The sequence below is a fragment of the Daucus carota genome, chromosome 6 (genome assembly GCF_001625215.2).
Source record: "Daucus carota subsp. sativus chromosome 6, DH1 v3.0, whole genome shotgun sequence".
Lineage (NCBI taxonomy): Eukaryota > Viridiplantae > Streptophyta > Magnoliopsida > Apiales > Apiaceae > Daucus > Daucus carota.
In genome coordinates this window covers 18,240,353-18,265,719 of record NC_030386.2, presented here as the reverse complement: position 1 = coordinate 18,265,719, position 25,367 = coordinate 18,240,353, and the positions used below count along the sequence as shown (strand labels likewise).

Sequence of the window (25,367 nt, the reverse complement as noted above, 5' to 3'; positions counted from 1 at the left end):
TTATAGAGTAGTATCGAAGGATGTAGAGTTATGTAGAAATTTCTTGAGTATGTGAGTGTTTGAATATAAAGAAATATATGACACACAAATGATACAAAATAAAAAACTGGCTATTAGACTGACCTCGAGTGTTTTCTAAATATAAATTGTAAAATGTTTTATTTCACTCAAACGCATTTAGCGAAGGCAAAGGAAACGGAATTACGAAAAAAAATGATAATTTAAATTTAATTTTGCAGACATTCTAAAAAAGACCCTAAATGTAAAATTATATCATGCAATTGAAGAAACTTAGAATATATACCTTCATAAAATCGAGAAAAGAAGATGTGTTATGAAACCCCAAAACCCAATTCATCTATTCAAAACCCTAAAATCCAATCAAACCAATCGGGTTACAAATTTAGCTGGGTCCAAGCTAGGTCCCAAAATTGTGATTTTTCAATTTAGATCTAAGTTGGGACTTCAATAAAGGATAGTTCTTCAAGCTACCAATTGAATTAAGCTATAAAATGGACGGGCTCAAAGTCATGTAAGATTGTGAGGGAGGTTAGATGGTTAGATGGAAAAGAGAAGGTTATAGAGGGATGGTGAAAGGGATATGGTTATAGAGAGCTGATGCGGGGAGAGAAACTATCGCGAGAGAAATATGGTGACATAAAATGCGGAAATTAAATTATTATTTCGTTATGTATGTGGGATGTTGTGTAGGGGCCGAAATTTTATCTTTTAACAAAGCTGTAATAAGATATAAATTGTTTCAATAATTAATCGAAGAAGGATATAGTTATAGAGAAAGAGATGTTGTGGGGAGAGAAATTGTTGCGAGAGATATGGGAAAAAAGAAAATACGGAAATAAAATTATTATGTCATTGTGTATGTGGGATGTTTTGTGTAGGGGGAGTTGGAATTTTATCTTTTAACAAAGCGGTAATAAGACATAAATTCTTTTAATAATCAATGCCAAAAAATATGATTTAATACGGCTCTTAAAAATAATTATGGCGGAAAGATATTTAACATGAGTGATTTTGTACCAGGAGAGAACAGATGTGGGTTCGGTGCGCGTTTTGGATAAAACCGCAACCAGAACTGCATGTCCTCGGTTTTAAAAATAAAAAACTTGAACCGCAACCTCATCGTCGGTTTCGATTTAAAAACTTCGGATCGGTTTTTATGGATTCGGTTTCGGTTAAAAAACCGCATGAGAAAAAGGAAGAACAAACATTCAACCTTTTTGAATAGAATTCTGATATCCATTATTTGTAGACTACTCAAGTTCAAGGCAAGTGAAGAAAACATGTTTATCATACACTTGCAATAGATTAGATAACAAACTTAGGGGCTGTTTGTTTACCAGAAGCAGAAGCTGCTTCTGGCTTCTGCTTTTCTTGACCCGTTTGTGTAAAGAAGCAGAAGCACTTTTAAGAAGCTGAGAATCCTAGCTTCTCTCTCACAACTTCTGCTTCTTTTCCAAACACTTTATTCACTTATTTACTTCTCACTTTTGCTCCACTTCTCTAATTTAAGCAAGAAGTCACTTCTTTTAAGTTTGCCCAAACGGCCCCTTAATAAACACTTTGCACTAGGAAACACTAAACATTAAACTTAGTAAAGCAGAGCAAGCTTTGCTTCACCATATCAACCGTAGTAGGACCAAAAAAAGAAAACACATGCAGCAGTTTAGAATATAAAATTTTATATAAATTGCAAGTATATATATATATATATATATATATCATACATAAAATATTTATTCTAAAAATCAGATCGGTTTAGTTTTCTCGGGATCGGTTCCTAGCTATAAGTGGAACCGAATAATCGGTTTCAGATTCGATTTTTAAATTTTCGGTTCGGTTTTATACGATTCGATTTTTAACGATTTTTAGATGATAAAATTACAAATATTATAAATCAGTGAATGACAGAGGTCGCTAGTGTGTGTGTGTGTGTAGGCAAGTGATCAAATACAAACATACTCTTAAATACAAACTAAAAACCAGTTTCTCTACCACTATTTATAAACTACGGGTATCACTAATTTATACTGCATTAATCACTGTTTTTATACAGTATGTAAACAGCGATTTTTATTATCAAAATGGAGAAAATCTACTTATCTAAACTATTGATAATCGATTATAGATGATCAATTTCATCCGTAGAAGGTTCTTGAAGGTCGAAAGTCGCAAGAAAAGTTGTATGATGATGGTAAGTAGTCGTTAGTTTTTGTAAGTTATGATGGAAAATGTATGTGACTATTGGTGATTGTAGACAATGGTGGCAAGTCATGAAAACGTCTGGTTATGGTGGTAAGAGGTCCATTATTACAGTTTGGGTGAAGATGATGGTCATATACGTTGCATATATGTGTGTATATATATCTATATTCGCGAGATATGTTATATATAAATTAGTGATATTTTATGTACAAATTAGTGATTTTTGTAGTTAAAAATAGTGATAAAAACTGTCTAGAAACTGGTTTTTAGTTTTTAGGCTAATTTGGTTTCTATTGGAGTCGGACTCCAATAGAAACCTCTTTATCCTGGAAACTAGAAACTATCACTAAATTTCCAAGAAACTATCACTAAATTCTCAAACAAACCCACTTTCTCTTTCTTCTTCTCCAACCCACCAACCCAGCATCTGCCTCCACTCCACTTCCGGCAGCTTCACCCCGCCAAGTCTCCACTGCTCTCTCTACCTCCGTGCCGCCCGACCCTCCATAACCACCACCTCCAAGTCGGCCTCCATTTTTTATAACTCCACCAAATTCAACCGCCCTCCACCGCCCCTTCCATTCCACCCCCACCTCCACCTACACCTTCGTCCTCACCTCCACCTCGGTCTTCCTCGCCTCCAGCATCGTCTGCCCAGCTCAATGCCGATTTCAATTCCAAATGTTTGCCAAAAACTACCGGACATAGCTAAAGGCTCCCTCCATGTCCACCACCTCCATCTCCACCTTCACCTCCACCATCTCCACCACCGTCTGAATAAAAAACGTGAACAGATCTGGAGATTCTGGGCAGTTTCTGTAAGTTTAATTTAGTGATACTCTCTTTAGCATTGAGTGATATTCTCTTTAGGATTTAGTGATCTGTGTTACATAAATTAGTGAAAACTTCCAGAATCTGCTCAGAATCTCTAGATCCGTTTTACAAAATGCTCAGAATCTCCAGATCTGTTTTACAAACTGCTCAGAATCTCCAGATCTGTTTTCGTTTCCGATTCAGCTGGTGGCGGCGGTGGTGGAGATAGTTGAGGTGAAGGTGGAGAAGGAGGTGGGGGACATGGAAGGAGTTTTTTACTTTGTTCGGCAGTTTTTCACAAAGATACAAATTCAAAATTGTAGCAGATCTTACCGGAAGTGAGGATGACCGAGGTGAGGCCGGAGGTGGAGGTGGAGACCTTGGAAGGGCTGTGGAGGTGGGTCGGATTCGGTGATGATATAAATAATGGTGGTGGTGTTTGAGTTTGAAATTTGGTTATTAATACAAACTCTATTTTTAATTTTCATACTCAAATTTATTATTGCTTTCAATCGGATTACACGTGTGTTTTGGACTTTTGGTTATAATAATAGATGTTTTAAAAATTAGTCCATTTAGATTTTGTTATTTATTGATATTTTATTATTAACTTTAACAAATATGTAACAATTCACGAATTTTCAAAATTCAATTTTTTATTATTTGAATTAAATGGACTGAATTCCAATCAATCTTTAGAATTTTAAGATGTATTTCATCTGATCGATATAATTAAGTAAATTCAAAATGAATTTAGACCTAGTTTTATTTGATTCATATAATAATTTTAGATACAATTAAAAATTTATTTATAAAATATATATATTTTTGGACATTTAGTGTAGGTTCAGAAAATATATATTTAATATATATTTTTGGACATGTAGTCCATGTTCATAAATCATAAATCATTTGATGGGGGATGCAGGGCCGACTCTATCTTAGAACAAACTAAGCAGTTGCTTAGGGCCTCCAAACAAAAAAGGCACCCAAAATTTTAAAACCCCTTTATATATATGCATACACAAATATTAATATTTGTTTTATTAAAAAATTTATTGAAAACAAAATTTTATCAAACAATTTTAATTTATTTAATATATTTAATTAATAATAAAGAATGACTTATTATTTAAAAATCAGAATAATTAAATATATTCATTTAATTGAAAGATTTTTGAAATTTAAATTATTTTATTATGTTTCTATAAATAATATTTATCATATTTCTATAAATATTTTTTCAAAAAAAATTAAAATATATATCATGAATAATTGTGATGAAAATATTATTCCATTTATTAATTTATTTCATGTACAAAATGTATAGAACCAAATATAAAAAATAATAGTAAAAAGAAGTCTAAAGACAAATATGTGTCTTAAATAATTTTGCTAATTAACTGTAATATCAAGTTTATTATAGTAAATATTAATTATCAATATTAAAGTTACTAAGGTCTTTTTTTTTGTCTATATAAATGATAAAATATTAAGAACAAAAAATTACTCTTTCAATTTGTCTTTTCAGCTTTCACTATGTGCATCAGTTCATAACTCTTCCTCAACGGCTCTAATGTAAGATAATGAACTATTATAATCCTTTTTGATACTTTTCTCATCTTCATCATTCAACATCCAATATTGAGGTAAGGATTTTATAATAATAAATTTATATTACATCAAAAAAATTATAATAAATATGTATGGGTCTCATTTTTAAGTTTTACTTAGGACCCCAAATTTAATTGAGCCTCCCGGGATGCAGTCCGAGTGTAGGGTTTCACCAGGAGTTTGGCCAACATACATCTTTATACAATAAAAACGATTTGGGGCGATTTGAGATCATTATCTTTTAGCTCAAACAATTTCAGTGGCCCATAGAGACTATGTCAAACCCTAGCCTCCTCTCTCCCTTCTTTTTCCCACCGTCGTCGAGATTTCATCGATTTTTTCCGATGAAAAACTCTGAATTAGTTTATTTCTCTTAATTTGTTCTCATTTTCTCAATAATACTCCCTACCGGATCCGTTCCAAGATATTAGATATACTCGATTTTTAAGATTTTGATTTGGTAATAAATCAATTGAGATGAGTCAATGACGGGTTAAGCGATTGCGATTCAATCTTAGCCATAGCAGTGATTATATATATTTATATTCGATAAGGTAAGTATCGTGTGAATTGACCCCATGACAATGGTATGAGTTCGAAATCTTTTGTTTCAATGATTTAAATATATTTGTCTTATATGTCGTCCTTTGTAATTGGTTATATATTTAGTTTTTGATTTTTATGATTAGTTTTATAATAAGGTTTATAAGACATGTTGTTTCTTTGATTTTTATTATTGTGCCCCTTTCGTCGGAGTGTCATAGTTGATGGCTTTTTGATCGTGTATTGCGATTTTCTTTGTCGTTTATTAACGATTGTGTCATTTTTGATGACTTTGTTTCGGTGCCTGGCATTCTTTCGTGCTTGTTTCTTTCTTTCTTTCCTCCTTTTTTCCTCTCCCTCTTTAGTTTCTTCCTTTCCGCTGACTTTTGTCTTTCATTCGGGTTTTCTTTTCAGGTTTTAAAGTTTTATTGGCTAAATTTCCGGGGCCATCTTGCATAACCTTTGGTTAGTCGGTAGACTTTTTTGAATGAAAGTTTTCCTTTCTTATTAGTTGCGCGGATTTTGCTTTTTTTTTTCGAGTGTTTTTCAGACATCAAAACTTTTATCTAATTTTGCGGGGGTTTTCGACATGTCCTTTGGTTAGATGAAAGTTTTTCATGTATGAAAAAGCTCTCCGATTCCTAAGAAAGGACCCTTCACTATCTAAAGCCGGCTTGATTCTCTCCTTATCCTTTTTCGTGGCTTCCCTGAAGAATATTTCACTCCAAATATGATCTTCCCCCGGTTCATCAGCCACTAATTTTGTTTCAGCCAAAAACTTGGGATAATCTGCAAATTATGCATCGCTAAATATTATAAAAGGACTGGTAGCAGAGAAGGCACGAGTACTATTAAGTAGATTAATTTTAAAAATTTTGTTGCCATATATATGCACCAAATTGTAAAGGCAGTGTGCATTTCATCGTCAAATATAATGCATTTTACTCTCTTTATGCTCATGAAGTTGCCAAAAAAACCAAAAAGGAAACGTTTTCGAGAAATGAGGGAAAAGTTGTGAGCACGGGATATCTCTCTACTGTAATTGAATACAAGTTTACCGCAGATAAAAGGGTTATATATAAAAATTGCGGTGTTAGGGTTTGGCTTGGGTTCTTGCATATTTTAATGTGGGAAATGGCAATTAGTTTCATTTTCGGAATTTTTTTGAAGGTGTCTGGTCCGCATTTGCTTCGTTGCACAAACTATAAAGATTCATAATCATACTAACAAGAATAATCTCACTATTTAGATATACTTGTAACTGACTTAAGTGACCAATTTGAGACCGTTTTGAGTTCGTTGACCAACTTGATATATGGAGCTCAATTTAGTGACCTACTTGATTATTAACCATATATATATATATATATATATATATATATATGTGTGTGTGTGCGTATACATACATACATACATACATACATACATACATACATACATATAAAATAAAATAAACCTTTAGCGTCGGCATTGTAAAATATAACCGACACTATAAGGTATAATTTTATTTTAAAGCCGACTTTAGGCAATGGCATTCCACAAACCCGATGCCATAAGTCAACCCTTTAGCGTCGGTGTTTTTCAACCTGACGGTATAGGCCAATCCTTTAGCATCAGTTAACAAGTCTTTTGCCTCGCAGTTTAGCCGTGATAAAGTAGACTTTAATCGTCGGCTTTTTAACCGAAGCAAGAAGAACATACCTATAAAATTTTCACCTTCGAACTGCAAGGGCAGATCTTGATTGTTCTTGGAGCATCTTCTTCATTGTTTACAGCATCGAAGAGCCACATACTGTCCATTTGAATGAAAAATTCATCTGTAAAATAAAGATAATACCAATGAAATCTATGTTCTATATCTAATTTTGATTTTGGTTCAATTTTAAATATAATTCAATATTTTGAAGATGATGAAATTTAAGATTAATGTATAATCACTTCTAATCATATTAAAATGAAATAGATATCCATGGTGTATGTGTGTATATAAGAATGCTTAAAAAACTTATTTAGGCCATCACCTACCAATTTAATATATATCATTCATATCACACAAACAATTTAATCACTTGTGAAAATAAGACATATATGGAATGGGACCATAAAAGAAAGAGAAAAGAAGATACGAAAGATGATGGTATGGAATGAAGGTGAAGAATATAAGATTAGTTTCTTTTATAGAGTGGTATGGAAGGAAGTAGAATTATCTAGAAATTTCCCGAGTATGTGAGTGTTGGATATAAAGAAATATATATATGTCACACAAATGTTACAAAATAAAATGCTGGCAATTAGAATGACCTCGAGTGTTTCCTAAATAAAAATTAAAATATGTTTTATTTCACTCAAACGCATTACGTTTCTCTTTAATGCACACTTAGCGAAGGCAAAGGAAACCGAATTACGAAAAGAAAAATATGATAAAATTAAATTTACTTTTGCATACATTCTAAAAAAGACCCTAAAATCACATATTCTCATCCACCAAAAAATCAGTAAAACATGACCTTGGACAATGAATTAAGATAATAAATGTAAAATTATAACATACAATTGAAGAAACTGAGAATATAGACCTACATAAAAACGAGAAAAGAAGATGTGTTATGAAACCCCAAAATCCAATTCATCTATTCAAAACCCTAAAATCCAATCAAACCAATCGGGTTACAAATTCAGCCGGGTCAAAGCTAGGTCCCAAAGTTGTGATTTTTCAATCCAGGTCTAAGTTGGGACTCCAATAAAGGATAGTTCTTCAAGCTACCAATTGAATTGAGCTATAAACAGGACGGACTCGAAGTCATGTTTAATTCAGCACCGACAACTAGTATTCTATTATGTGCTGAGCGAGGAAGATCCACTCTTATTATTGTTTACGTGATCCAGCTGAAAGTTACATAAATATATGGTCAGCTCGCTTTTTAAACTCTAGATTATATTTTGAGGTACACTTTTCAAAAGTGTTAACTGCATCAGCAGTAGGGCACATAAACCTTTAAATCAAGTAGATGATGATAAAAGACACCCCCCCACCCAACCAGCACCATAACAAGAGTTTATATTCACTGAGCCCCTGTAAATTAACATATATAAAATCCCTAATTAACCTATTAAAAATCAAAACCAGAATCCATCTTTACATCGAAAACACCGGATGTTGAGCACTTTCAAAAAGGAAGAAGCAAAATATAAGAATATATCATAATTAATGGGTTAGATGACATCTTTACACTGTGTTCTGTGTTGATAACTTATAAAGAGTGTTTGGTTCAACAGACAAAATATAAGCTAAATTAAACATGGGTCCAGTTCCTGGAATATGTATGCCAAGGACTAGTTATATACTAACATACAGGTCCGTGGCCGTTGGATGAATATCTGACGGCCAGGATTATAAAATAATTAAAAAAAACTAGTTATATTTAATATAAAGGGATTTACCATTACTTGTACAAATCACTCATGTTAAATATCTTTTCCCCATAGTTATTTATAATAGACATGTTAAAACATATTTTTCGACATTAATTATTAAAACAATTTACATCTTATGACAACTTTGTTAAAATTAACAATTTATATCTTATATCGTGGTGGTGCAGCGCAGTCGGCGGCAGCCGCGATGCCGGCACGGCCTGCAATGCTAGAAACACGGTTGAGGGAGAGAGACACGATTGAGGGAGACGAGAAAAGCAGTCGTGATATTGTGTGCGTGTGTATAGCACTGGTCGGAAAAGATGAATAAGCACCAATGGTGGCGGCAGCGAGGGACAGGGAGAGAGGGAGGGAGAGATGGTGTTCGGCAGTGGTGAGAGAGAGATGGTGTTCGGTAATGACGCTGCTTTGTGGCGCTCGTGCGTGGTGGTGGTGGGTGGGGTGGTTGTGGTGGTGATGGATGGATGTATGTATTTGTTAAATTAAAAACTACGAGTCACTAAATATTTTTGTCATAATCACGGGTTTGTATGTTTGTATAATAAGGAGTTTGTACTGCAGTAGGACCCTTTATATATAGAGTCCTGCTCCACTACAAACTTCCCTTATTCTACAAACTAAAAACCAAACCGAAATATCACTAAATCCTAAAGAAAATATCACTAATTTATTTAACAACCGCATCTCCACCTCCATCTTGACCAACCCCACCTCTACATCCGCCACTGCCTCCACCTCCGTCATCACCACCTCCCCCTCCATAACCACCACCTCCATTATTTATATCACCACCAAATCCGACGCACCTCCACAGCCCCTCCATCTCCGTCTCCACCTCCACCTCTAGCCTCACCTCGGTCATCCTCACTTCCCATAAGATCTGCTACAATTTCGAATTTGTATCTTTGTGAAAAACTGCCGAACAAAGTAAAAAACTCCTTCCTTGTCCACCACCTCCTTCTCCACCTTCACCTCAAATATCTCCACCACCGCCACCACCAGCTGAATCAGAAACGAAAACAGATCTGGAGATTCTGAGCAGTTTGTAAAATAGATCTGGAGATTTTGAGCATTTTGTGAAACAGATGTGGAGATTTTGAGCAGATTCTGGAAGTTTTCACTAATTTATGTAACACAGATCACTAAATCCTAAAGAGAATATCACTCAATGCTAAAGAGAGTATTACTAAATTAGACTAGTTTTTAGTTTTTATTTTAAGGTTGGTTTGTATTTTATCACTAACCTATATATATATAGTCTCACTTAGTAGAAATTTCCTAAAAATACAAATTACAAACAAAAATAAAAAATTCTAAATCATATTGAGATATAGCACATATGATATGCAAATTAATCGGTTGAAAGAAGAATAAAAATAAAGTGAAGTTAATGTTTAAAAAAGTATTCTATGATTAACGGAAAAAATCAAATTAAAAACGGATGGATTAAATGGGAACACGCGTAAGAGGGTTAATTATAATTATGCGAGGTGACTTGCAGGGTCCATTAGATTAGATTCATCAAAGAGCATTTTTAATTTTGTTTGTCTATAATCCAACAATATATATTAATTTAATAAAACAAAAAAAATCTTAGAATAATATCAAAATTCATAAGAAATGGGAAAATGATAATTAATGAATCTTTTATATAAAAGTGCATATGTATCTTAGAATTGCATATTACATATCATTTTATTTTTTTATATATCATATATGTATATGTGGTTTTGCAAAGACAAAAATAATCTCACCTTAATATAAATGTCAAGTTTAATAAACTCTCTTCTTATCTCTAATGATCATTGGGTGATTCGCTCAAATTCTATCTTTTTTGTTTACGAGATTTCTCTTATAAATTAAACATCACGAATTTGCGTGACTCAAAATTCATAAGTTGTCGCATGCGCTACTTTTTCAAAATCTTGTACAAACGCATATATCATGAAAATATGTTTTATTTTTAGTTTGATCGGATCAAATTATATCTATTTTTGAATTCTATATTCTTTTCACCTTTTTAATATTTTTTATGTGTAAAATCAATTCGAAATAATAATTTGGTCCAAATTTTAATGTTATACATATATTCAAAGAAATGGGTTTAATTTGAAATTAGATATATTACTATCGATTTCAAACTTTGGGTTAAGGATCTGTGTTAAGGATCTTAAAACCATAGTTACCTATGATATGTATTTAGCTTAAAAACTACGTAGATTTAATATGTTCTTGAAAATAAGTTTAAATTTAAATGTTAACAACAATTTTGTTTTATATCAGTTTAGTTTCTTGTATAGTCTTAATAATTATATTAGATATTTGGTTTGTTATTTCATATATTATATTGAGATTCAATATATAGAATAATTGAAAAAACTAGTTGTATTCAATATAAAAGGATTTACAATCACATGTACAAATCACTCATGTTAATAGTCTTTCCGCCATATATAGTTATTTATAAGAGATGTGTTAAAACACATTTTTCGACATTAATTATTAAAACAATTTATATTTTATTAGAGCTTTGTTAAAAGATAAAATTCAGCCCCCTACACAAAACATCCTACCTATGTAATGAAATAATAATTTAATTTTCGCATTTTCTGTTTCCCCATTTCTCTCGCCATATTTTCTCTCCCCGCATCATCTCTCTCTATAACCATATCCCTTTCACCATCCCTCTATAACCTTCTCTCTTCCATCTAACCATCTAACCTCCGTCACAATCTTGCATGACTTCGAGTATAGCTCAATTCAGTTGGTAGCTTGAAGAACTATCCTTTATCGGAGTCCCAACTTAGATCAAGATTGAAAAATTACAACTTTGGGACCTAGCTTGGACCGCGCTAAATTTGTAACCCGATTAGTTTGATTGGATGTTAGGGTTTTGAATAGATGAATTGGATTTTGGGGATTCATAACACATCTTTTTTTCTCGATTTTATGAAGGTATATATTCTCGGTTTCTTCAATTGCATGTTATAATTTTACATTTATTATATGAATTAATTGTCCAAGGTCATGTTTTACTGGTTTTTCAGTGGATGAGAACATGTGATTTGAGGTCTTTTTTAGAATGTCTGCCAAATTAAATTTAAATTATCATATATTTTTCCATAGTTCGGTTTCCTTTGCCTTCGCTAAATGCGTTTGAGTGAAATAAAACATTTTTTAATTTTTATTTAGAAAACACTCGAGGTCATTCTAATTATCAGCTTTTTATTTTGTAACATTTGTGTGTCATATATTTCTTTATATCCAACACTCGTATACTCAAGAAATTTCCAGATAACTCTACATCCTCCCATACCACTCTATAAAAGAAATCAATCTTATATTCTTCACCTTCATTCGATACCATCATCTCTCTTATCTTCTTTTCTCTTTCTTTTATGCTCACATTCCATATATGTTGATTTTCGCAAGTGATTAAATTGTTTGCGTGATATGATCGATATATACGTAACTTTTCAACCACATATGAATTGGTAAGTGATGGCCTATATAAGTTTTTGAAGCATTCTTATATACACACATACACCATGGGTATCTATTTCATTTTGATTTGATTAGAAGTGATTATACATAAATTCTTGAATTTCATCATCTTCAAAATTTTGAATTATATTTAAAATTGTGCCAAAATCGAAATTAGAATAGAACATAGATTTCGTTGGTATTATCTTTATTTTATAGATTAATTTTTTTATTCAAATGGAGTATATGTTGTTCTTCGATGCAGTAAACAATGAAGAAGATGCTCCAAGCTTCTGTTTCAACCAGGTACGGAACATTCTGGTTCTGGTTCAGGATCTCAGCATGGGCCTTCTCCCCTTAAGATACCAAGGTTCCAAGACGAGCAAAGGATAAGCTAGTCTACAAAGAATCCTCTGATAATAAAGAAACCAGAATCTAGAGTAATTCGAGAGAGATATTTTGCCAAAGTGCTTCAAGCACAATATTTTTACAAGCTTCACCCGCCAATTGAATTCTTAGGTACGTCATTTCTTGTTCTATGTTATCTACATTTCTTTCAATTGTTCCTTATTTGAGCGTGTGTGTGTGTGTGAGAGTATATTTATTTGATGTTTAATCTTTTTGACCGGTGTAAATAGTCTTAAAAATATTCATGAAAATTGATTAACAATTTAACAAAAGATACATGAACTTTAGATATTTGGAGTTGTTTGTTTATGTTCTTGACTATATATCTTTACAAGACCTGGTTGTGCAGGAAAAAATGCAGGGTAATTGCCCAAAAGGGGAGAACTGTACCTTTGCCCATGGCTTGGAAGAGCTGCATGATCCACCGCCTAATTCGGAAGAATTGCTGCATGCTAAAAGTAAACGGGCATCGGATAATTATCCAAAAACACCAGGTGGGCTGATGCTTTGCGGGTATTTTTTTGCTCGAAACGAATTCCCGTGTGGGAAAAACTGCTCTTACCTACGTGAAAGTCCAAAAGAAACTGAGATGGCAAGGTCCCTTCCTATGAATTTATCTGCAGCCACCGGACCAATGCTGGAGATGAGAAATGATACTGGGAAATCAAGTATGTGTTTGTTGTTGAAGGAAGTGATGGCCTAAATATGTTTTTAAGCATTCTTATATATACACACATTCACTATGGATATCTATTTCATTTTGATTTGATTAGAAGTGATTATACATAAATTCATGAATTTCATCATTTTCAAAATTTTGAATTATATTTAAAATTGAACCAAAATCAAAATTAGATATAGAACGTCATAGATTTCATTGTTATTATCTTTATTTTATAGATGATTTTTTTTATTCAAATGGAGTGTATGTTGTTCTTCGATGCAGTAAACAATGAAGAAGATGCTCCAAGAACAATCAAAATCCATAAACACCTATGAAGCAGGGATACGCCGGACTGCCAAAGAATCGCAGCGGGGTGCGCGCACCGTGCGGGGGTGCGCAGCGGTGCGGCGCGGTGCGCGCACCCCGCTGCCAGGTGGCGTGGCGGCGAATCTCGGTGACCGATACTTGGGGATACGGGAGATGCGGTGCGGGAAGGACAATATCCGGCGGGCGGCGACTCCGTTCCGACGAGAAGCGACTCCATTCCGACGAGCAGCTGTGATTCTGATGAATTATAAAACGCTCCCCCGACTGCGTGTATATATATTTACGTTACTGTATGTATATCAGAGTGTTGGTCGTAGTGATAATATTAAGAGAAAAGTGCACTTTGTGTACCTGTACTATGGCCTATACAGCACTTGCAATACTGTAGTTTCAAATCCTGCACCCGTGGTACTGGACTATCTAATTTTATGCAGTGAGTGTATTACCGTCAGTTTAACACTAACGCCGTGAGTTTAATTAGTTTAAGCCATGGTTATTTCAGTCGGCGTCAGGTACACAAAAAGTAGCAGATATACACAGACACAGTCGGCGCAAGAGAAAGAATTGGGGATCGAGCCAGTTAGGGTTTCTCTCATCCCTTTCAACTCAATCAATTCGATCGATTCAAACTAGCCGCAGGGAAGAATTCGAGTTGTGTGGCATCTGTATGTATATATATGTGTTGTTGTTGATTGAGTTGCGGTAGTTCGAAACCAAAGGTTGGGGAGGCGGCGGCGTTGCCGCCATTCAGAGATGGTCTGGGGTCGAGGAGAGGGTGGCCGCCGGGGGTTGAGACGGAGAGATGAGTTGAAGCCGGGGGTGGTCATATCGATCGTTGTATGGTGGGGTTGAATACGGAGGTCGCCGCTGTTGGAGGGGCGACGGTGACTGTGAAGACAGGCAGCGGTGATTGGCCGCCGGTGAGTTGGTTCCCGAGGGCTGAGAAAGTAAGGAGCCAGGCGACTGGAGCTTGTTCAAGTGGTCGCGACCTCCTGGGCAGTTGTGGGTGATGGGCGACGAATTGAAAGGGGAGTGGTTGTTTGTGGGTATGGCGACGGAGGTAAGTGGGTTGATTCGGAATTGGGGTTGTAACAGAGGTGCGTATTGTAACTACTTCTTGCTGTTGATGGAGTGTTAGTAGCTTATTGGGTCAGCATCGCCGTTGACATAGGACAAAGGGAGAAGGGGGTAAGAAGCAGTGGCGGAGGTTTGTTTTGTTGGTGATACCTAATTAAACTCACGGCGTTAGTGTTAAACTGACGGTGATACACTCACTGCATAAAATTAGATAGTCCAGTACCACGGGTGCAGAATTTGAAACTACAGTATTGCAAGTGCTGTATAGGCCATAGTACAGGTACACAAAATGCACTTTTCTCTAATATTAATATTGGGCTTGGGCTTGTATTGGATTTGGGCTTGGCTGCTTCAGTTTGTGATACGGGCTTGGCTGTTGTTAAAGCAACAATGCTTAGTTATTTGTTTTAATTAAATAACATATAAATATGCAAGTGAGCTACTTCTTATAATTAGATATTTGATGTTTTATATTTAGTTTTGTTAATTTATATATATATATATATATAAATATATATTTTTTAATATTTTATTATTTGCCGTACCCCGCCGCACCCGTATCCCCATTTTTAGAAATTTGCCGAATTCCCGTATCCCCGCACCGCGCACTCCCGCACCCGTGCTTCCCAGATAAACACTCCTTATAGTTCGAAGGTGAAAATTTTATTGATTTTAGGGGTTACTTATGTTTGTCGTTATTTCATCATGTAGCATCAGTTTTATTCATACTTCCTAACATGTTAAGCTCAAATATACATTAAACATAAAACTTGGGCTTGCATCCGGCATCCCTGTACATGTCTTTGCTTTTATTATGTGGGTGCTGAAGTGCTCTGTTTTAATGCTCCAAAGAGGGTGTGCCCACGGATGAATGAAAAACAATCATTCTGCTGGTGTATCATTGCAAGCCGATAGAAGGGCAACAAAGCAGGTATAAAATAGTAGTCAACTTTATGCCTGACATGCCAACTGTCTTTTCCATTTGTATTTATATTATATAAATTGATAACTGTTATATCAGTGGAGGGTACACTTCACCCTAGAATTACCCTGGAGTGCTGATCAGGCGATTCAGCAGTTGGGAAGAACTCACTGTTCAAATCAAGCTTCTGCACCAGAGTAATTAATGACTTCTCATACTAATCTTCACTTCTCATGTTACAGATTTGCTTCCACTGTTATTCTAATCCACGGAGATCTAGGAAGCCATTGATGAGTGGAAAAGTTAGATATGCTGCATTTCATATTCTTCACCCGAGGCTGACCGGGATCTTACAATATTCGAAGTTGCAGACAAGATTCAAGTAAGTCTACATGAATAGACTGCTAATCTTCCAGATCGGACAACAAGCATGACACCCGAAGTATCAATTGCTGCTGCCTTGCCAAGGTTTCCAAGCTTTCTGAGAGGACAGCTATATCAACTTGTTACAAGAATGGAATCTTAGATGGAGAAGTTGAGGATTTTGATAAAGATGAAGCAGACAGAGATGGAGACTGAAGGTGATAATAAACATATTCTTAAGTTGATAAAAAATATATAATACTGAAGTTGGGATACACTTCATTTCCAAACTTTATATCGTGTTTGTGTTTATATATAAATCCACAATGACTTGATACAAAGATTAGTTAGGGACCGTACAGAAATTTCATTTCATTTCATTTCGCAGACAATGAAGAATATGCTCCAAGAAAGGATCAATACCCTCCTCCACATGGCCCTTCTAGTTTAAGTTATGCAATATTTTCCCATGATATATCTTCTTTTTCGGGCCTTGAAATATATAATGTTTTTGACACTAGTAAAATGAGATCACATAAAGTCAAATTAATTATATATCCCAATCAAGTACGTAAATTTATATCTATATCTCTTCTACTAGCAAATTTAATATATGAAATTTATTTATCATGTCAGTATTTTATACTCCCTCCGTTCCATTTTAGTTGTCACATTTGGTTTTGTGCCGGTCAAATTGACCAAACTTTGACTCAAATTTATTAATATTTTATCAATTAAAAAAATAAAAAAAATATGTCACCGGAAATAACTTTTAATCTACTTTAAGATGTAATTTTCAGTTTTTCAAAATAATGAAAGAGTGACTTGTAATCTTTGGTCAAAAGTTAGTCAATTTGACCAACAAAAATAGAAATGTGACAACTAAAATGAGACGGAGGGAGTATGTTTTACGGCCTCTTTATTTTAAAAGCTATTTTGAAGGACGTGCTATATTATTACTAAAATGTATTTATACATTCTATTTTAAAATACACCTCTCATTAAGATACCCCTCCTCAGTGGCGGTGCCACACTGGGGCCGGGGGGACACGTGCCCCCACAGGTTTCCCTTTGTGGGCCCCACATATTAGTAATACTCGTATGTTTTCGTATGTTTTGTCATTTGTGTCCCGGATAAATTACTAAATCTCTTCATGAAATCATCTCAACTTCAGTCTATTTCAGTTCTAGCAGTAGTTTCAGCATGGTCATGCTTCTCTAGGATTTGTATGTTTAAATCAGTTGTGGTAGTAGGTTGGTTTTTAAATAAGATTTGAAGGCTAGGATGTTTAGTCAGGTCTGTTTGTTCCAGTTTGTAGTAGTTGCTGTTCGGATTTGTAAATCTAATTAAGTAACATATTTTGAGAATAATCGAAAAATTAAAAGTGCCCCCCTTGAATATTTTGTCTGGCTCCGCCACTGCCCCTCCTGGCAGAAAACCTCTCATTGAGTCATCAAGTAGCAAGAATTCAATCCCCAGTCTGAATTCAACATGATGTTTATCATAGAATTCGATAAATTGGAGGGAAAAGCTTGAAAGAAAACAACAAGGCTTCTGATGAATGGTGGTTGTTGGGCTTTAAAACAAGGAACTTAAAGCCATTTTTGAAATATAACTACCAAATGTATGTGTGTATAATAAGTCAAAAATCGACTTAATGAGTCGAAAACCGACTGCATGTTAAATATAAGCAAAAAACGACTTCATGTCACAAGTTGTTTTGAGTCATGTCCTAGCTTTTAGCTTTTTTGGTTTTGGAGTCTATCTATATATTGTACTGCTCTCAAAAATAAAAGACAAGTTTATTGACAAGCATATTTCATGTGTTACAGCTGACCGAAGCTTGATCAGTATACCTGACCTCAATGCTTTGAAGAAGACAAGGTACTATGTTCTGGTATACTTAGTGAACCCAAATCATATATGTTAACACTTTAAAGTTTAGTATATAAAAGAAGTTTCTATGAACTGAAAAATTGTAGTCTATACCTTCATTGTTATGTTACTTGCTTCCAAACTGAACCTCTAATGTTGTGTTTGGTTGGGGTGAATGGAATGGAAAGAGTGAAAATCAAAGGAAATAATTGAGGGTAGGAGGGAGGACTTCGGAAAAACAATAATTGTACGATGAGATTTGGGTCGTAGAAAATAGGTATGATAAGGAATGGAGAGTATTCCTTCACAAAGTGGAGGGTTTGAGCTCTAGTTAAGGGTGACAGCAATGGAATGGTGGATGAAATGAAATTATCAAACATTCAACTGAATTATAGTTCAAATTTTATTCAAACCTTTTCTTGACGAATCTGAAAATATTGTGCAAACCTTTTCTTGAAACAAGGTATTAATCCATGACATGGCATGAAAATGTTGTTTTAACCACTAGCGTGTCTGTTTTGCCGACATGGTTTGCATTTTTTTTTTTTTTGCAGAAAATTATAGCATTATACCTGTAGACAGCCATTCACTGTTTCAGTAACCTGTAAAGATGACATCCTACTGCAACCTTCTGTAAAAATTAAAGTCGCATCATAGAAGATGCTCTGCACTGTGGAGTTCAAGTAAAAATTTTAGGGGTGCCCTCTCCAGAACGCAGTAATTCAGAGGGTTAAGTGTATATGTCTCGAATTTTGCTGTGGGTAGTTGAATACAATTTTTTCACCAGAGACGAAGATTCCATTGAGGTGATAACAGATGTGTAGGAGTTTTTTGCTGTAATCTATGTTTAACAAACCGAAATCTTGTTATAATGGTTAAATCTTTCATCCAGTTGTGGTAGTGACAAACATTTGGTTCAGATATATATTTGGCTAATGGTTTTATCGAAAATTATAATTAGAGCGCCATTATGATATGGTTTATTATTTGAAATGATTTAGTCGGATTTTTGTTTATACCTATTAATAAAGTTGAACGAATTTTGAATTGGAAATATTTTTTTACCTCTGATTTCAATTCGTGAATGTTCTCCTACGTGTTGCTTAAATCTAATGCAGCCCTTGTGTTTGTTTGGGATCGTTAGAAGCTGCTTTAACTAAGAAGAATGTGTTGGTGGATAAATTGGGGGAGTAATTCAATAATTCTGGTGAAATAGATCCTAAAGTTGTCGAGGTAAAAGAAGATGCAATAATATATCTGAATTTGGATTTGGGAGCACTTATTTTATCCTATATTCAGACATCAAATTTTAAATGTGGAACTCTGTTAGCATAAATTATTTGGTTGTTTCACTTGGGGGGTTAGTTTTGTGCAACGAAAAGTAAAAGAGATCTTCTTGGCTCATAACTCGGTATCTGATGTCCTGCGCCTCCCATTGTTATGAATGTCAAGTTTATATTCTAAATTCGTTTATACCCTCCAAACATGCACAATACAAACCAAATTGCATAATCAATTAGTTAGACATTAAAGGACGGATGCATTGTATAAATAGACACAGACTAATATATAGTTTACTCGTGAATGTTGTCGGTGCATAATATACAATTTTATGATAATATAGTTAGATAGGTTATAATATGGTTACTTGCTGATCAACTAGCCAAAAATGCCAAGAAACTTTTTATTTCAGATTTTTATTATAAGAGAGTATTTGACAGAAGTAAGTGGTATCCTTACATTAGTGTCCTCAATGTATTATAAATGAACTATATGTAGATATACATATATTATATGTGCTAGCATCCATGTGTTGAGCAGATTGATTGATGCAATATATACACATGCATGATGAAGTCATAATGAAGTTTTGTGACATTAGTATGTAGAGCTTTCTGAAAATCTGATCAATTTAAATAAGCGTGTGGATAATCATTGCTGCATGGGCCGGGTCAATCATATACCACAACAAAACATATCTATTAAACCTAATTCCTGCTAGTGCTACGCTTTTATACTTAATATAAAAGGTTATTTATATATAAGACCCATGTGAATTTATGTCTATTACAGCTTTGTAAAAAGATAAAATTCTAGCTCTCCTCCGCAAAACATCCCACATACATAACGAAATAATAATTTTACTTCCGCATTTTCTGTTTCCCCATTCTCTAATCCTCTCTCTTCCATGCATCAAACCATTTAACCTCCCTCACCATCTGACATGCCTTCGAATCCGTCCAGTTTATAGATCAATTAAATTTTTAGCTTGAAGAACGAGGTGAAATTAGATTCCCAACTTAGACCTATCTTGATAAATCACAACTTTTGGACCTAGCTTGGACCCGGCTAAATTTGTAACCCGATTGGTCTAATTGGATTCTAGGGTTTGAATAGATGAATTAGATTTTGGGGGTTTCATAACACATCTTCTTTTCTCGATTTTATGTAGGTATATATTCTCAGTTTCTTCAATTGCGTGTTGTAATTTCACATTTATTATCTTAATTAATTGTCCAAGGTCATGTTTTACTAGTTTTTAGGTGGATGAGAACATGTGGTTTTAGGGGCTTTTCAGAATTTTTGTAATATTAAATTTAATTTAATCATATTTTTTTCGTAATTTGGTTGTTAATTTTGGCTTCTCTAAGTGTGCATCTAACACAATCATAACTAGGGCCGTGCAAAACTGAACCGTACTCTAAAAACCGAACCGAATTGTACAAATTCGGTCGGTTTTCGTTTGCAATAAAACATATTTTAATTTCTACTTGGGAAACACTAGAGGTCATTCTAATTGCCAGTTTTTTATTTTGTAAAATTTGTGTCATATATATCTATTTTTGGGCCCCCACTACGCCATATATGATCTATCGCAATGGTATGAACGCGAGTGTTGCAAAATTATGTTGCAATAGAGACACTGATCCATATCTACCGCAACGATAACCATTCATGTCAATTATATGTTGCAATAGCAAACATTATGTGTTGCAGCTTGTAATATACTTGTAAAAGTGTTAGCTTAAAGTATTATAATATTATTTTAACATTAAATAATAATTTAAATTATTTTAACAATATTTTAAAGTGATATGCAAATTAAATAAATAAGATACGCGATGATATGCAAATTTTATTCATAATAATTAAAAAAATTAAAATAGGAATTTTAAAAGTAATTAATTTTTTTAAAAGCAATGAAAAGTAAAAATAATTAAATTCCCCTTGTTTTGATATCAGAACTGATATATAAGTTTCAAAAATAAAAATATAGATATACGAATTATAAGTAGTAATAAATACATATAATGAATTTTGTTCCTAAAATAATTACATGAATTTTATTTGTTAAAATAATAAAGTATAGGTGCAGACGTGCAGTACATTATTTGACTTTATTGAACTGGGCAAATATCGAGCTCAAAGCGGGTAAAAATTAGGCTTACAGCCGCCCAAATTTTCAGCCAAGTTTGAAATTTTCACACATACACTATACACGCTCGAGTCTCCTTGAATACCCTCAACACTCACTACACTCTCTCCCTCGCTCAACTCTCTCTCCCTTCTCTACTCTCTCTCTCTTGTTAATCTCTCTGAAGCTAATCTCTCTCTGGCCACCATTTTCACTCAATCTCGCCATCACTTTTAATTAACTTGGATTTGCATTTATAGTTGGAGCACAGTTGATTTGTGGGTCGAGGTTCCAATTCTTCAATTAGGGTTTTGGCTTTTCAATCAGGGTTTTGGTTCTTCATTAAACTTCAATTAGGGTTCAATTACTTACATATAATCTCTTAAACTTCATCTGATATCTCTTTCTCTTTGATTTCAGGTGTTCTTAGTTTGGGTTTGCACTCCAAGACTTTATTATAAGGTATTTTTGAATTTAGGGCTTCATGTTATGAGTTTATTTGCATTTAGTGTTCTTTGTTTTTATGTTTATTTGGTTTATTATCTTTATCTAGTTTATTTCCTTTGATTTTTTGTTTTTTTTTTCATTTGTTTTGTGAAATTGCAATACTCTGTTTTTGTGTTAATTTTTTTGTTGCTTAAAAGTGTTCAACAACAATATTCTTCTTAATTATAAAAGATCTATCACGAGGAAGAGGTCCCTGTTTTGTATAATATCTTGTATGTCTTTTCTTTTCTGTATATTATTAAGCTACCTTGGGGCATCCTTTTTCTAGACCAGATTTCGTGCGCAATCTTTAGTAAAGAGCAAATATTCCGATTCTTTTGCATTTGTCTCAATGTCAGTGCTTTGCATATATGGATATATTTTACATGAAAATGGTGCTTTTGTTGTTGGCCTGCTTAATGTTCAAGACATGTAGTCAACTCAGTTTAGTGTGACAATAAGACTTTCTCATTTCATTATGATTCTCACATATTTTATGCTCGTCACAGTACAACACAGTTTTGTATTTGGTGTGAGTGAGCAGTAAAGAATTCTATGGAAGATGCTAGTGACTACCGGTGGTATATAACCAGGTAAAAATAATGCTCAGTTGATAATCCTTATAAGGGAGGCTCTTACTATTTCTTCCTCTTTAACATTGAGTTGTTTTAATGTACATACTAGCTGGTTGCTCAAGTGTTCTATCATTATAATGTATACATTGGATACAATATTTGTTCAATGAGGTATCTAACTAGCTTGCTGATGGCCGGGGACTATAGATTTATTCATTGCTAATTGGTTATATTCGTTGTACCTGTTATGCCTCAATCATAATGGCATAGTGACAATAAAAGGAAAACGAATTATAAATATTTCACATAGCATGCTCTAGTTATCTACAACTATTGTTTTGGACTTCTGGTTTGGCATTTATAATAAGTTGGCATATGTCTTTGAATTCATATAGTTTGTAGCATGACCTAATTGGCACAAGTCATCCTCTGCCATGTCTTATATCTTTAGTTAGTAAGAATTAATATTTCCCATGTTTCAGCCACTATACAAATATTGATCATGGACGAAGTTCTTACCCTGTTTAGTATTAATTTCATTATCTGCTGCAACTTTATTGTGTTATCTGTGCACTGCCCAACTAAGTACACATAATTTGAGTTTAAAATAAAGCATGCTTCTTTACTGGAGCTCAGCTTAGTAGTTGCATTGTATTGTTGCAGGAGAAGCTTAAGCCGTTAATGGATCAACTTAACAAAGTCAAAGACTTGACTGTTCCAGAATTTGGAAATTTCCGAACTTGAGAAGTGCGAGCAAATGCAAGAATATGTTTATATATAATAGTGTAGTGTAGTGGGATGTTTGGTTGGATTCGTTTAATACTTTGATTTGGTTGGATTTGTTAGGTAGTTTTGTTTGGTTGGATTTGTTATAAACTTTGATTTGTATGAAAGAATAGTTTAATGTTTCAGTGGATATAGTGAAATATTGCAAAGTTGTTAATTTAGTCTTGCATTAGCACATATATGTTGTAGTAGCTAATATATATATGTTTCAATTTATAACAAAAAATGTTGCAAACATGCAACTGAAAAACAGGTGTCCAAACATAGGACCCACATGTGTGACCCACGTGTGGGTCCCACTTTTTTTGAAATCAGGAGGTCTAACGTAACATAATATATTTGTTGCTATAGGGTAGTCAGATGTTGCAATATCACGTCTATTGTAACATAAAAAGCCGTGTTGCAGTAGGTTACCCAAATGTTGCAATAGAAGCCTAGGGCAACATGAAAAAATGCAACTTAAATTTTATGTTGCAATAGCCCTTTTTCGGGCTATGGCAACATATTTTGGGGTTATGGCATCATTTTTTTGATGTTGTCATAGGCCATATATGGCGTAATTTTTGTAATATTAAGAATATTAAGAACATGTGGTTTTAGGGGCTTTTCAGAATTTTTGTAATATTAAATTTAATTTAATCATATTTTTTTCGTAATTTGGTTGTTAATTTTGGCTTCTCTAAGTGTGCATCTAACACAATCATAACTAGGGCCGTGCAAAACTGAACCGTACTCTAAAAACCGAACCGAATTGTACAAATTCGGTCGGTTTTCGTTTGCAATAAAACATATTTTAATTTCTACTTGGGAAACACTAGAGGTCATTCTAATTGCCAGTTTTTTATTTTGTAAAATTTGTGTCATATATATCTATTTTTGGGCCCCGGACAGTCCACCTGGATGCGCACCTTTTGGGCCGGGCCTGTAATTTATACCCAACACCCACATACTCCAGAAATTTCTAGATAAATCTATATCCTTCCATACCACTTTATAAAAGAAACCAATCCGATATTTTTCACCATCTCATTCCATACCATCATACCCAAATTCCGTATATGTCTCATCTTCGCAAGTGATTACATTGTTTGCGTGATATGATCGATATACACGGTAACTTTCAACCACATATGAATCGTCAAGTAATGGCCTAAATAAGTTAAGCATTCTTATATAGGCACATACACCATGGATATCTATTTCATTTTAATTTGATTAGAAGTGATTATACATAAATTCTTGAATTTCATCATCTTCAATATTTTGAATTATATTTGAAATCGAACCAAAATCAAAATTAGATATAAAACATAGATTTCATTGGTATTATCTCTATTTTATAGATGTAATTTTTTTTTATTTAAATGTAGAGTATGTTGTTCTTCTATGCAGTAAACAATGAAGAAGATGCTCCAAGAACAATCAAAAACTATAAACACCACTTACAAAGGTGAAAATTTTATTCATTTTAGGGGTACTTTGGATGTTATGTTTGTCTTTATTTTATCATGTATCATGTATCAGGTATCATGTACATATTGTCGCATTAGTTATATTCATACTTCCTAATATATATGTTAAGCTCAAATATACATTAAACATAAAACTTGTGCTTGCATCCCTGTACAAGTGTTTGCTTTTATTATGTGGCTGCTGAAGTGCTCTGTTTTAATGCTCCAAAGAGGATGTGCCCAGGGATATGGTCAACATGAATGAAAAACAACCATTCATGGATGGAAGAAAGCTAAGTGCTATCATTTCTATGGCTGCATCTGCTGGCGTATCATTGCAAGTGGATGACTTCTCATACTAGTCTTCACTTCTTTTGTTTCAGATTTGCTTCCACTGTTATTCTAATCCACAGAGATCTAGGCAGCCAAAGTATGAATGGAACATTTAGAATGCTGCATTTCATGGTCAGCGGAGGGTGACCGGGGTCTTATTATATTAGAAGTTGCAGACAAGATTCAAGTAAGTCTACATGGTTTACACAAGTGGTATTGAACTTAGTGATGTATGTTTTTAACTTTTAAAGTGTGATTACTATAATAGACTGCTGGTCTTCCAGACCCGACAACAAGCATGACACCGGAAGCATCAATTGCTGCTGCCTTGTCAAGGTTTCCAAGCGTTTTGAGAGTACAGCTACACCAACTTATTACAAGAACTTATGGAATCTTAGATGGAGAAGTTGAGGATTTTGATAAAGATGAAGCAAACAGAGATGGAGACTGGAGGTGATAATAAACAGTTTCTGAAGTTGCTAATAAATATATATACGGACACTCTACAACAATTTTGGGTATTTACGAGAGAAATTTTCCAACCTTTATATCTAGTTTGTGTTTATATATATC

General features: G+C 34.0%; 1 protein-coding gene and 1 long non-coding RNA gene across 2 annotated transcripts; one reads left to right on the top strand and one right to left on the bottom strand.

Annotated features, from left to right (window-relative positions):
- Positions 1-2,778: 2,778 nt before the first annotated feature.
- Positions 2,779-9,490, bottom strand: LOC135147233 (uncharacterized). The gene is made up of 3 exons (XM_064080111.1): positions 9,308-9,490; positions 2,923-2,996; positions 2,779-2,881 (listed from the first exon to the last, which is right to left on the bottom strand). The coding sequence occupies exons 1-3, from the start codon at positions 9,488-9,490 to the stop codon at positions 2,779-2,781; spliced, it is 360 nt and encodes a 119-aa protein (XP_063936181.1).
- An 11,698-nt stretch (positions 9,491-21,188) lies between these two features.
- LOC108213276 (uncharacterized) lies at positions 21,189-23,171 on the top strand. Its single transcript, XR_001805253.2, has 4 exons — positions 21,189-21,491; positions 21,584-21,625; positions 22,159-22,242; positions 22,888-23,171. It is a non-coding gene; the product is annotated as an uncharacterized LOC108213276 (long non-coding RNA).
- Positions 23,172-25,367: the final 2,196 nt, after the last annotated feature.

Excerpts from the sequence above, each read along its gene's own strand:
- LOC135147233 (XM_064080111.1), bottom strand. The coding sequence starts at position 9,490 with ATGACCGAGGTGAGGCTAGAGGTGGAGGTGGAGACGGAGATGGAGGGG. Across the intron at positions 2,997-9,307 it reads AAGATGGAGGTGGAGATGCG|ACGGTGGTGGAGATGGTGGA; the intron begins GTTGTTAAATAA and ends TTTTTTATTCAG. Across the intron at positions 2,882-2,922 it reads GGAGCCTTTAGCTATGTCCG|CTGGGCAGACGATGCTGGAG; the intron begins GTAGTTTTTGGC and ends ATCGGCATTGAG.